Source organism: Mustela nivalis, assembly GCF_964662115.1.
Source record: "Mustela nivalis genome assembly, chromosome: 1".
Classification (NCBI taxonomy): Eukaryota; Metazoa; Chordata; class Mammalia; order Carnivora; family Mustelidae; genus Mustela; species Mustela nivalis.
In genome coordinates this window covers 215,427,614-215,440,762 of record NC_139020.1, presented here as the reverse complement: position 1 = coordinate 215,440,762, position 13,149 = coordinate 215,427,614, and the positions used below count along the sequence as shown (strand labels likewise).

Below are 13,149 nucleotides of genomic sequence, written 5' to 3'. Positions count from 1 at the left end.
AGGACACCTGGGACGAGGCCCAGACACGGCAAGACCCGAGCGGGGAAAGGTGAGCACGCCCGCAGAGCCGAGGACGGGGCCCGGGCAGGACGGGGTGGGCGGAGCCGGGGGCAGGGGGAGCCGAGGACGGAGGCCTGGAGGACGGAGGCCTGGGGTGCGGCAGGACCACACAGCTGAGCTGAGGGACAGGGAGCAGGGAGGGGACACCGCCAGGTCCTCCCGCCCCTCAGATTCCCTCCAAGGATTGGGACGTGCTCCAGGAGGCAGGCAGCCAGGCCCTTCCCGGCTAATGGGGCTCTCGGGTCTCCTCCTCCCCATCTCCCACAACCACCAGCCCCACTTACATTTCTCACCATGGCGGTCCAACTGCAGGCCGCTGAGGTCGGCTTGGAACTGAGGCCCAACCATGATCTCCTGTGAAGGCAAAGACCCAAGACAGTCTGGGCTGATGGGGACCCAGGGTGGCCACCAGAGCCCAGGGCTCCCCTGTGCCATCTGGCCACAGACCAGTCCTGGGGTCCTGAGCATGAGAGGCAGAGGAGAGCATGGGTGGGTGTGACAGTGTCTATCTGGTACGGCCAGTCTCGGGGCAAGGGAGGGCGAGGCCGCAGGACCCCAGTTTGCTGAGGTCCAGCCCAAAGGCCGCAAGACGGGAGCTCGGGCCGCAGCACAGGGCCACAGCTGCTGCGCAAGTCCCCGGTCCCCAGCGCAGCTCAGGGGACAGGGCCACTCACCTTCTTACATTTGTTGGCAAGAAGGGCGTCCTCCTCCGTGTCGGATGATGTGGGCGAGCCACGCTCTTCGTCTGCATTGCCCAGGAAGCAGGCTTCCAGGAGAGGAGAGAGGCTGAGCTGCGCCGTGGCCCCGGGTGGCCCACCCAGGCTAGCGGGCCCTGGGGCATCTCCCTACCTCCCCCCCGACTCTCCGTCCACCAACCCCTGCACTTGTGCCCTTCCTGAGACGGAGCACGGCCCACCCCTGGCCAGACAGGACTGTGCAACGGGCACGGACTGGGGACCCAGGAGGCCTGCCCCGTGGCGGTGACCACCATGCCGGGTCCCGAGCCACGGCACCTTCCGCAGCCAGCCACGCAGGCGGTCCCGGCGGCCAGGGCCAGGGGGAGGATGGTCTCCAGGCGCTGCCCCGGATCCCCAGACTTGCAGTTTCAGGAACCAACCTGCTCCCTCCTCAGATCAGCGACCGCAGGTCATGGGGAAGGCAGCAAGCCCCAGGCAGCTCCGACTGAGGTCAGGACGCCCTCAGGGTCCAAAGCGTCTGGGCACACATGCCCAGCTCAGGGCCCCTCCCGCCTGCAGCCCCGGAGCCCCACCTGGCCAAGGGCAGGGCAGAGAGACACCTACATCCACTCTGGCTGGGAAAAAGGTCGGAGGCCTCATGGGAGGTCACAGACGGGGTCAGGTCATCGGCCGATGACTGTGTCTCTTCCTCTTCTTCCCCCGAAAGCAAATCCTTCGCTATCTGTTCCTTTTAACAAGAAAGCAGAAAACCTGTTTGTGGTTTGTTTCCACCGTCTCCAGAGAACAGTCACAGTAACGGCGCAAACTCGGTGACTGACACCGCAGGCCCACTCCGGACACCGGCGCGCCTGGGCCAGCCCTCCCTCTCGCCGACGGAGAGGCCGGGCACCGGGCACCGGGCGCCAGCGAGGGGCCCCTGCGAGCCTTGCGGGCTGGGAACGAGAGTCCCAGCTCTCCCCACGGAGCAGGTGGTCTTCCCCTGCGGTGACGAAGCCCGCCCCACTGTCCCCTGCCCTGTTGGGACCCAGAGAGCGGAGCCGCCCCCTCCTCCTCCTCCTGGCTGGTCTCCATGCCGCCCTCCCCCAGCCCCGGCCCGAGGCTGCTCTGACCTACCCTCCCAGCCCTGCCCCCGTCCGCTCACCTTGTCCAGGGTCATGTCTGGGAGGCGGGCGGTGGTGTCGCTACCCTCGCTCTCCTGCTCAGAGACGGGGTCTGAGGCCTCGTAGCCGTAGAGGGCGAGCAGCTCATCCAGGGGCATGTCACTGCTCTGCGGGGGTCAGGGCTGTGTCAGGAGCGGCTGCTCAAGGTCACAGCAGCCACCCCCAGCCAGACCCCGGTCCTGCATCCAGAGACCCCCAGCCCCGTGGAGAGGCAGGGACCAGACACCTGCTCCCCAAGAACCCTGCTCTGTGTCCCCGGTCCCCAGCCTCAAAGGGCGGGTCCAGGGCAGGCCTCCCCAGTCCACAGGGTCCGGCCCAGGCTTAACCCCAGTACGGAGGAGGCCTCACGTCTGCAAAGCCAGCATGACGCGGGACGTCACTCCATCAGAAGGGAAACATGACCGACATCCGGACCAACGGCAAAGGGCCAGCCAGTAAAACCCAACAGCCATGTCGGGTTAAAAGCAGCCCTCAGTACAAGCAGGGAGTGGTCCGGCCACACGGACACAACAGAGACACGGCGGGCCTAGCACCCCCAGCCCAGCTGAACAGGGAGGGAGGCTGTGGCCCACCACAGGGCACGGACACGGTGAGGCTCCGGGGACCCAGGAAGCCCACTGGAAGGACGACGGGCATGAGCGTCGCCTTCCTCTCCCGAGCTGGCGCCGTCCGGCAGCACCGTGTCCTCCCCCGGGGACCCCGTCAGTCCCCCGACATCCTCGCCCCCCCACCTTCACAGGACCCCACCGACAGGGACGTTCCTGACGCCTCCTGCTCTCCGTGCTTCTGCTGGGGAGAACAGGGGGCCCAGGGATCCCGGCGGGTGCCCGGACCCCTCCGCAGCAACGCTCCGGGGAACGGACAGCATTATTCCAGTTCTCCGGCTCGCGCACGGGCTGACGAAGCGAGTCCCAGGGGCACAGCACCCCACAGTCCCGGTGAGCGTCCCCTCCTCACAGGGGCCCTGGGCCTCGCTCCGGATCTCACTCATGTGCTCCACGAACACCATTCTCCTTTCCCACGTGAGCAAAGGGGGCACTTGGGAGTGCCAGCCACAGCCCAGAGTGCCCCAGGGTTCCGGGCGCAGCGGCCCCGCTCTCGCAGGACACACAGGCTGGAAGGGGGCGATGCGGGGGCAACGGGCCTCCTGTCTGGCCCCACACAGGCGTCTCCTCCAGACGACCCCCTGTGCCTGCTGTAACAGCAAAACTCAGGCTTTTGAGCAAAAAACTTGAATTTTGGAAAATCTGGATCTGACACCAGGAGCTTGGTAAACCTGCAGTATTGTTTAAGCTGATACAGAACGGCAGTGTCTCTGCCTTTATCTTGGAAATTATATTCTTTCTTAATCAGGTTTTGGTTTTTTTAATTTATTTTCAACTTAGTTAACACACAGCGTAGCCTTGGTTTCGGGGTAGAATTCAGAGATCCATCAGCGGCACGGGACAGCCAGTGCTCACCCCCACCCGCCCTGTCCCTCCCCCGTAGCCCAGCTCGTTCCCTGGGGTTGGGCGTCTCTGTGGTTTGTCTCCTGTTTTCATCGGACTTTCTCTTTCCTTCCCTTCCCCTATGTTCATCTGTTTTGCTTCTTAAATTCCCCATATGAGTAACGCAGCATTTATCTTTCTCTGATTTTAATCAGTTTTTTAAAATTCTATCTGAAGAAAACCTAGGAGATGTACTTAATACATAGCTGATTTTGGTTTTTGGTTAATTTTGAAACATTTTAAATTCATTTTAAACTTTTTATATTGTTTTTTTTTCCCTAAGAGAAGACTTCTGTCCTTGGTTATAGGACCAGAGTGGCACCAAGCGACACGTGGCACCAGACTAGGAAGACGCAGTATTATTACTGCTAATAAAAAGCTCCCAGCACTTTGGGGCCCGTTTGGTGAAATCAGTGCTGACATCGCCATGAACTGAGAAGTCACGTGCTAAGCCACTAAGCCCAACGTGACTATATCTGGAGACAGACCTTCGCAGGAAGAATTAGTGCCATCGGACGTGAGGATGTGCCTCTGATCCAGCAGGGTCGGGTCCTTGAAGAGACCCCGGACAGCGTGCTGTGTTCGCTCTCGGCCACGTGAGGACACAGAGAGAAGGCAGCCACGTGTAAGCCAAGAAGAGGGCCCTCACCAGAAGCGGCCCTGCCAGACATGAACGCGGACTGCTGGCCTCCACAGCCACATGGCTTAAAGCCCCCCCATCCACGGTACTAACGAGTGGTTTCCTAGATTTTGTAGCGTGAGCTTACGTTTGCAAGAAGGGCAGGCTGGAGAGCCCGTATGGGGCAGACCTCTCACCATGCAGGAGGGAACAGGATCCCACGGGGGAAGAGCCACCCCAAGTTCACCACCACTGGGTTCCAACGCAACCACACCACAGGACACGGTTGCAAAAAGCACTCTGCAACCACCGCACCACTTACTGGACGTGGACCCACCTTGTCTTAGAAGGTGGGTGACTACCTCCCCTCATCTAGGAAGGGCCGGATTCACACTTCAACCAAAAGGATCACAGATGAACGGGTCTGCCTTAAAGAGCCGCTGGGGTCTCCTGTCTGCTTCTGCATTTACAGAAATAGGAAGTTTTCCACTCCTCTCCCCAACCTGTTTTGGTTTTTTTTTTTTAAGATCTATTTATTTATTCCATTTTCAGTACTTTTTTTACTTAAATTCACTTTAGTTAACAGACAGTGCATTTTAGTTTCAGAGGCCGAGTTTAACGACTCAACTGCATGTGACTCCACTCCACCTCCACTGCCCACCACATCATGGGCCTCCTTGGTGCCGGTCACTGGGCTAACCCATCCCCCACCCCTCGGTGCATTTCCTAGAGTTAGAGTCGCTCACGGTTTGCCTCCCTCTCCGATTTTTATTTTATCCTCTCTTCCCCTATGATACTGTTTTGTTTCTTAAACTCCACACAAGTGAGATCATAGGATAACCATCTTTCTCTGATTGACTTATTTCACCTGCGTAATACCCTCTAGTTCCATCCACGTCGCAAATGGCAAGATTGGGGGGGTGTGAAGGCTGCATAGTATTCCACTGTATCTGTGGACCACATCTCCTCTTTATCTGTTCATCTGCTGCAGCATCTCAGCTACTTCCATAGTCTGGCTATTGTGGACGTTGCTGCCAGGAACACTCAGGTGCACGTGCCCCTTCGGATCACTACATTTGAATCTCGGATAAATACCCCCTAGTGCGATTGCCAGGTCCTCTATTTTTAACTTCTTGAGGAAACTCCACACTGTTTTCCAGAGGGGCCGCACCAGCTTGCATTCGCAACAGGGTAGGAGGCTCCCCTTTCTCCGCATCCTCACCAGCATCTGTCATTTCCTGACGGGTTGATTTTAGCCGTTCTGACCGGTGTGAGGTGGCATCTCATCGTGGTTTTGATTGGTATTTCCCTGACGCCGAGTGATGGGGAGCACTTTTTCATGTGTCCGTTGGCCATCTGGATGTCTTCTTTGCAGAAATGTCTGCTCATGTCCTCTGCCCATTTCTTGATTGAATTACTTGTTCTTTGGGTGTTGAGTCTGATAAGTTCTTTATAGATTTTGAATACTAGCCCTTTATGTGATAAAACATTTGCAAATATCCTCTTGCATTCTGTTGGGTTTTTTGTTTTGTTTTGTTTTGTCCACTGTTTCCTTTGCTGTGCAAAAGCTTTTGATCTTGATGAAGTTCCAATGGTTCATTTACTCCAGAGAGAGATAACAGAGAGTGAGAACACGGGGGAGAGGGAGAGAGGGAGAGAGAGAATCCCAAGCAGACTCCCCGTTGATCCCACCACAAGATCAGGACCTGAGCTGACACCAAGAGTCAGACGCTCAAAACTGACCACACCACCCAGGCATCCCCAGCCTGTTTTTATTTTAGAAAAGTTATTTTTTATTTTTTAAAGATTTATTTATTTGAGAGAGAGAGAAAAAGAGAAAGCAGGGGAGGGGCAGAAGCAGAGGGAGAAGCGGGACGCGGGGCTTGATCCCAGGACCCTGAGACCAGGACCCGAGCCGAAACCGAGACTCAGACACGTCACCAACCACACCGCCCAAGCATCCCGATTTCTTTTTTCATGTTCATAAGCATCTGGTATTTCTATTAACAAGACATTTACTGTATAACCTTTACGAAGCTCTTTGAAATCCTCAAGAATTTTTAAGAACATAAAGAGGATTCTGAGACCAAAAAAGAGCAGTGAGTTTAATGCCTAGAGCCCTAAAGCCCCAGGAGCACGACCGGGTCTGGCCTGACCCCCCATGACCTCCGCTCCTAGCACAGCGCCTCGTGCTGCCCAGACAGACACACACAGGCACTGAGATCTGAACAGCCGGGGGTCTGGTTCCACCAAAGGCAGCAACGGGGTCTGGCCCAGGAGGCCCCACCCACACAAGGGCAGAGGGACCCGCTCAGCCGAGTACCTGGGCTATGAAGTCCTTCTCCAGCTCCCCCTCAGGCTTCTCGGGGTCTCCGGCGGCCGGCTCGCACGGCTCCTGGAGGCCGTAGCTCTGGGACAGGACCTCCACGAGGTTGAACTGACGGTCCGCGGAGCCCATGGACACCACTGAGAGGAGACGGCACCGGTGTGAGCTGCTCGAAACCGCACCCCAACCATCACACGGGCCAGGGGACGGCCAGGGAGGACACGCCAGCGGCCAGGCTGTCACCAGGGTCAAGCCCCACAGCCTGTGGCCAAGTGCACTCATGTGCTCACGCACACACAGGGGAAGGGCTGTGTGTGCGTGAGGTGAGTGTGCGGCGCTCTGGTCAGCACCACGCGGTCATGAGGGAGGGACAGCAGGGCCGCGGAGGGAAGAGCATAGCCAGCTGACCGCACACACACATGCGGGACGTGCAGGGAGCCTCTCGGTCTCCGTCACCGCAGACCCCTATGGCGGAGCGGGGAGGAGGCCACAGACCAGGCAGAGACGAGCACCCGGGCGGCCCAAACTGCAGAAGGACCCGGCTCCCCGTCGGGCGGGGCCTCCAGCTCTGGGAACACAGACCCGCCCGCGCACCACCGCAGGGGCAGCAGGGTGCGGGGGACACGCAGAAGGCCCGACAAGCGCCCATCCGCCCTCCTGCTCAGCAGAGCCACAGCCACAAGCCCCGGCACGGCCAACGGCTGGCAGACGTGACCAGATGATTGGTTTTCCCGAAAGAACCAGGATGTGTTCGTCTCTCTCCATTCTGGTCTTCAGTAAGTCACAGTCAAGGACAACAAAGACAAAAGGGAGTGGCGAGGGCTCTGTCCACCCAGGCCAGGGAGACGGGAAGGCCAAGGCTGGCCTCCTCCCTCTGCCTGGGGCCACACACAGGAGGAGGGGGAGCTGCCAGGGGCCAGCGTGGGGGGCGGGGGGTGCAGAGCACCCGGGAAGAGTGCCCCCCCAGCACCAAAACCCCATCTTCCTGCCTTGGCTAAGGTAAGTGCCCACCAGGCCAGCAGGCCACCCCAGGACCCTCTGGTCCTCTCCTCAGCTGTCCTGCCGCCACCAGAGGACGAGGGGGCGTCCCAGCCGCTCGGCTCACACCCGTCCTTGGACTCTGGGAGCCCGCACACGGTGTCCGGCTCTGCCCAGCTGGGCGAGATGCAGTCTGTCACACCCACAGAGGCCCTGGTGGCCCTGGGCGGGGCAGAGGAAGGGCGAGGAAGGTACCTGCCGCTGTCTGCAGGCTGGGCTCCCCGGGGCACAGGCTGTGAGCGAGGCAGGACGCCACACCAGGGCTCTGCCTTTCCAGTGAGGAGGCCTGCGGAGGAAGAGAAGCAAAGTTGGCTTGGCGGGTCCCTGTAGGACACCTGGGAGCACGTACAGCGCAGAGCCCCACTGCCCGGGCAGCCCCAGGAAGAGGCCTCAGCGGGGAGAGCCCCCTTGGCTTCCAGGCAGAAACTGATGAACAGATCCCAAACTTCACAGGAAAAGTCAAGGGACCCAGATAAGCCCAAACAATCTTGAGGTAGAAGAGTTCCTGGTTTGAAAGTACAACAGAGCCACAGGAATCAGAGCAGTGTGGCGCTACACGAAGCTGGACAGATGAATCAAAAGGACAGACTGGAGAACGCAGAAACAAACCGACCGTGTCACTTCCGACTGAATCTCGACAAGGGGACAGAACGGCTCCGTGGGGAACATCTGTGACACACGGTGCCGGGACGACAGGAGGGCCACGTGCTTGCTTGCACTGCACACAAGTGAGCCCACGATGGACCCAAGACCTTCAGGGTGAGAGCGAAAACCAGGGAGCTCTTAGAGGAAAACACAGGAATCACCTGTTTCCCTGGACACACACCACGGTTCCTCAGAGCGCCAAAAGCACAGGCAACGAGAGGAAAAGTACATCGACAGACGTTTCCACCGGGAAGGACATCAAGGAGAAAGTGAGAAGACAGTCCTCAGAGGCAACCGGGGGCCACAGATCACGAAAAGGGACCCGCTACGACTCACTAATGGAAAAGCAAAATGGGAAAAGGATCCAAACCCCCAGAGACACACTCAGTGGCCCGTGAGCACACGGAGAAGGGCTCCTCGGAAGGAAGCCAAGCGGAGGAGGGAGCGCAAGGAGGGCAGGCGCTCGGCGGCCCCGCAGAAGGCCGGCACGGTGACAGCACATCCTCCACTCGCCAGACACGAGGGGTCGGCCCAGCACACGGGTCACTCCGAGATGAAGCCAACCAAGCAAAGACAGACCCAGGATGGGGTCTGTGTCGGCCTGGGCTGCTTCAAGGCAGGCGTAGGTCCCTGAGTGGGTGCCTCCCCCACCCCCAAACCAGGTAGGGGGCAGCTCAGCACCGAGCTCACCTGCACAGACACACCCGACTGCCCAGCCTGGCCTTCCACCGGCTCCCGCGTATCCGGCTTCCCATGACCTGGGGCCCAGACACACTCCAAGTCCTTCTGCATCATGACACTCGGTCCACGGGGGCTGCGCTTCTGTAAAGATGCCACAGGAGGCCGAGCTCTGCCCACCCCGGGGTGACGCCCTGTGCTGCTCCTGCAGGACGTGTGCTACGTGCGTCCCCCGACTGCACTTACTTCTCTCTCGATCACCTGCCCCTTGTCAGTCTAACTCCCCGGGCACCCACCCCGAAACCGAGGAGGGGAGGGAGGTCCACGGGAGAAGGGACACACGGGTCCACTACAGCGCGCATGTGGACGTCCACAGTGGGACCTTCACAAGGGCCGGAGATGGGAAGGACACAAACGTCCACCAGCGGAGGAAGACGAGCAGAAGCATGGGCGTCCCCAGCCGCCACCAGGAGCAAGGCCCCCACGCACTGCTCCAGGGACGGCCCTGAGCCCGCGATGCGCAGGGAGGGAACCAGACACAGGAGGCCACATGGAGTGTGAGTTCACGTGTGCGACACGTCCAGACCAGGCTCCTCCACGGACAGGAAGGGGGCTCTCGGGGGCCGGGGGTCGGGGAGGGGAGGGCTGAAGGGACGGGACCACTCTGGGGACGCGACAGGTTCCAAAGGTGACCGCTGATGGTCACACAGCTCCAGATGTGCTGAAAACCACTGAACTCCGCACACGAGGACGAGAGAACCGTACGAATAAACCTCAGCTAAGCTACCTGTGCACACGCGCACAAGATCTGAATAATGAAATCAAGTTACAGACACGGAGAAAGCTTTCTCAGGATGCCCTCGCTGGATCCTCGAGAGATCCTCCAGCCCTCGTGGGATCCTTCTCCTCCCAGGAGAATCGAGGAGCCACAGCTCAGGGAGATCAGGTCGCTCACCCGGCTCACACGGCACAGAAGCCGTGTCCCTCAGGCGCGGACTCAGAGACCCTCTGCGGACGTGCCGCTGCACAGACAACGCTGCAAAGGTGAGGACCACGAAGCCGGGAGGGAATGAGCCCCCGCTTCTCTGGGGTGAGGAGTGTGTGCGTGTGTGCGCGTGTGCGCAGCCTCTGCCAGCAGGGATGCTCCGTCCCTACGACGGGGGTCCGTCCCAGGGGCGGGGGTGGGGGGCTGCTCGGAGCTCCCCATGGCCTCAGATCTGCAGGTTCATTCCCAGATGACTCGGGGTTCCTCGATACTCACCAAGGAACGCTGACTTCATGATTCTCTTCCCTCCCCTGCCCCAACATCTGACCTGCAGACGTAAGCCCACCCTCAACAGTGGGATTCCCAGGCCCTCTACAGCCTTTGTTGAGAACACTGGGGATGTTTCCAGCAGAGCCAAAGCCGCCCACTTTGCTAAAGCGGAAGAAAAAACAGGACGGGGAGCGAGCTCAAGGAATTTGAGGTTAGAAAAAAAAAGTATGGGAGGAAGGAGCAAAGGAACGTGCAGATGGGGTCCCAGAGGAGTGGGGAAGCCAGGTCTCGGCAAGGACAAGCCAGCTCTTCAGCCCTGTCTCGTGGGACCCCGACGGCTCCACGCAGAGGCCAGTCACCAGGAGACTGGAATGCAGGGCCTTTCTCCCCCGGCCAGCTCCTCCCACTGCCCTTCCCAGCATAATGGTGGCCCCCACGTGCTCTCCTCCCCCTGGGACCCGGGCATGGCTCCCCCTTCCAGAAGCAGAGTTCTGGGCCCCCTCCCTGGAGACCCAGATGGGCCTGGGACTTAGGGCAGGCGGCTCCCTGGGACTTAAAATGCAGCTCAGTCTCCATCGGGTATCCTCTGGGACAGTCACCAGCCGCCACGCTGGGAGGAAGCCCAAGCCACAGAGAGAGGCCATGGGGAGGGGTCCCAGCCACATGTGAGCAGGGACGCTTCCTTCCCCCGGGCCGGCTCCAGCCCCAGCCAGCAACCAAGGGTGAGGGCGAGGGTCAGGGCGGCCAGTGAGGAGCCTGAGTGGGGCCAACCATTGTTCTGACACCATGAGTCTGACAGCGATACACAATGACAGCGAAGAGGAAGAGCCCCACGGACCACGGAACACCTACGCCGGGCCAGGTGAGGAGAAAGGCCCTGGGTGCGCCGCGGTCCATGGGGAAACAGGTTCTGCCTGTCCCCACCCACGCGAGTCACCAGTCTCACCAGAACACAGAGAACAAACCAGCGGGAGCAGGCAGACACAGCTCGGAGGCGAGACAGAGGAGTCCCCCGCCCCCAGGTGGAGACGGAAGGGCACCCAAGAGCGGCGGCGGGGGAGGTGGCAGGGACTGCATCACTGAGCCGAGGGTCCCGGGGAGGACGAAACAAAGCCCTGCAGGATTTTAAGTCCAAGACCAAGACAGTGCTGGTGGGCCTTTCCAACACCCAAATGGTGCCACGAGGCAGACAACGCACAGCTCTCCCGCCTTCCCGCGAGGTGCTGGCCGCGACCCCGGCAATGAGAAAACGCGGCACGTGCTGGCAGCTTACAAACCATCGTCCTCACTGGTGAGACCTTACCAGGGACTGCCTAAGGATCAGACACTCGGCCAAGATACCAGGAGAACGCGTGCCTCCAGGGCACTCCCATTTCAGAGATGGGGTCACTAGCGCTGTGGACACTGAGTCACCCGCCCAAGGTCACAAAACCTTGGAGGCTCCGGCACCGCCACAGGCGTCCCGGGCAGAGGCTGACTGTGGCTCATCACGTCGGACATCTCCACGCCTGCTGGCCCTTTAGTGACCAGTCCCTTTAGGACAGGCACGCTGGGACCTGCGCTCACAGCCAGAGCCCCGGGCCGCGCAGAGCCGGGCACACGTGGAGCTCACACACGGAGCTCACACACGGACCTTCTCCTGGGAAACCAACACAAATTCACTCTTCGGGGCACCGGCGCACTCACTCAACAGGTGGGAGAGGGACACCCTGGGCAGCGGGCTGGCTCTGCAGGCTTCAGGGGCTCTGCCCCCTGCAAGGCAGAGTCAAGACCCACAACCCCAGTTCAGCCAGGCAGGCGAGCTGCCCCCACGCCCCGCGCCCCTGAGCCAGGAGCCCACACACCCTCCCGGCCTGGCCTCTCCCTCTGGTCTCCCAGGTCAGCCACCACCCCCAGGAGGCCTCCGTTTCCCTAAACGCCCCCTAAGGAAGGAGAACTGTCTACGGGCCCTTTGCAACCAGCCACCCAGCATAACTGGCTGCTGAGATCTCGCCCTGCACCCAGACACCCACACCCTCTTCGGCGCACACGCAGGACCTGCTGCTGCCCCTCGCTCGTGCGGGAGGACGGCCATTCCCACCGCGCTGGGCTACACCCGAACCCCACACACAGCTCCGGAACCGTGCGGCGCACGCCCGCGCCCGCGCCCGTCTGGGGGGCCCCCTGTCCTCTCGGCCTCAGGGGCCCGGCCCGTTTCGGCAGGAGCCCGCGCGCGGTCTGCGGGCCCTAACTTGCGAGCCCAGACGGCAACGCCACGTCCTAAGAGTCCCGGGGCCTGGGCCCTGGCAGGTGCACCGTCCCCAGTCCCCGCGGGCCCTGCGAGGGGAGAGCGGTCCGCCCTGTCTCACCCAACGAAGTCGGGAGAGAAAACCGGGGACAGCAAGCCCACCCCGGAGTGAAACTTTTCCGTCCGGGTCTGACGGGACGCGCAGCCGCCCGGACGGTCCCGGCGAGCCCGACGGCGCGTCGCAGTCCCGAGCCCCACGCGCCCGCAGTCCAGGCCCCCTCCGGCCCCCCGGGTCTCGGGGGAGGGGTCTCGGGCCTGCTCCCTGGGCCCAGAGGGGCTCCGAGCAGTAAGGCCGGCGGCCGCCCCGAGGACGCCCCCACGCCCCGGCCGCTGCGCTCAGGGCTCCGTCCGCCCGGAGTCGGCACCGCGGGGGCTCGCGAGCGGGGTCCCGGCGGGGTAGCGCGGCGCCCCCACCCCGCGCCCCGGGAGCAACACTCCGCGAAGTTGGCGGGAGCGCGGGGACGGCCGCGCCGGGGCGGGGGCGGGGGTCCAGGGCCGGGGCCCCCGGGAGCCGCTGGGCGGCGGGGCGCGCGCCCCCGCCCGCGCCCGCCCCGCCCCTCCGCACCCCTCCGCACCCCGCCCCGCGCTCCCGCCCCCCGCCCGCACATGCGCACTGCACCCCGCGATGTGGCAGCCGGCGGGGGGGGGGGGTGCCCGGGGGCGGCCGCCGACGGAGCTCCGCGCCCCTCGGGCCCCGACGTGCGCGGCGCCCCGGGCCCAACCTCCGCGCCCCGGGGCGGGGGTCTCTGCGCCCGGAGCCGCGACGCGGCCGGGCCCTGCGGCTGGGGCCGCGGGCGCGCGGGGGCGGGGGGCCGGCTCCCCCGGCCCGCTCACTCACCTCCGCCATGGCCGTGTGTGCGCGGGAGGCGGCGGCCGCGCCGGGATCCCCGGATGCG

At 62.1% G+C, this 13,149-nt stretch overlaps 1 protein-coding gene across 8 annotated transcripts in view; it reads right to left on the bottom strand.

The window, feature by feature from the left end:
* The window catches only part of MIER2 (MIER family member 2), a 21,480-nt gene extending 8,331 nt beyond the window's left edge, over positions 1-13,149 (bottom strand). For 2 of the 8 annotated variants that reach the window (XM_082737889.1, XM_082737888.1), the window contains exons 1-7: positions 13,092-13,149; positions 7,584-7,674; positions 6,348-6,490; positions 1,900-2,025; positions 1,362-1,485; positions 735-826; positions 345-414 (exon numbers count right to left, since the gene is read on the bottom strand). In XM_082737889.1, coding sequence (XP_082594015.1) covers positions 345-414; positions 735-826; positions 1,362-1,485; positions 1,900-2,025; positions 6,348-6,490; positions 7,584-7,674; positions 13,092-13,100 — 655 coding nt within the window. In that variant the 5' untranslated portion in view covers positions 13,101-13,149. Of the gene's footprint in view, positions 1-344; positions 415-734; positions 827-1,361; positions 1,486-1,899; positions 2,026-6,347; positions 6,491-7,583; positions 7,675-8,001; positions 8,141-8,194; positions 8,369-8,723; positions 9,493-12,314; positions 12,447-13,091 lie in introns of those variants that run through there. The other 6 variants (XM_082737890.1, XM_082737886.1, XM_082737885.1 and 3 more) reach the window with 6 other exon arrangements.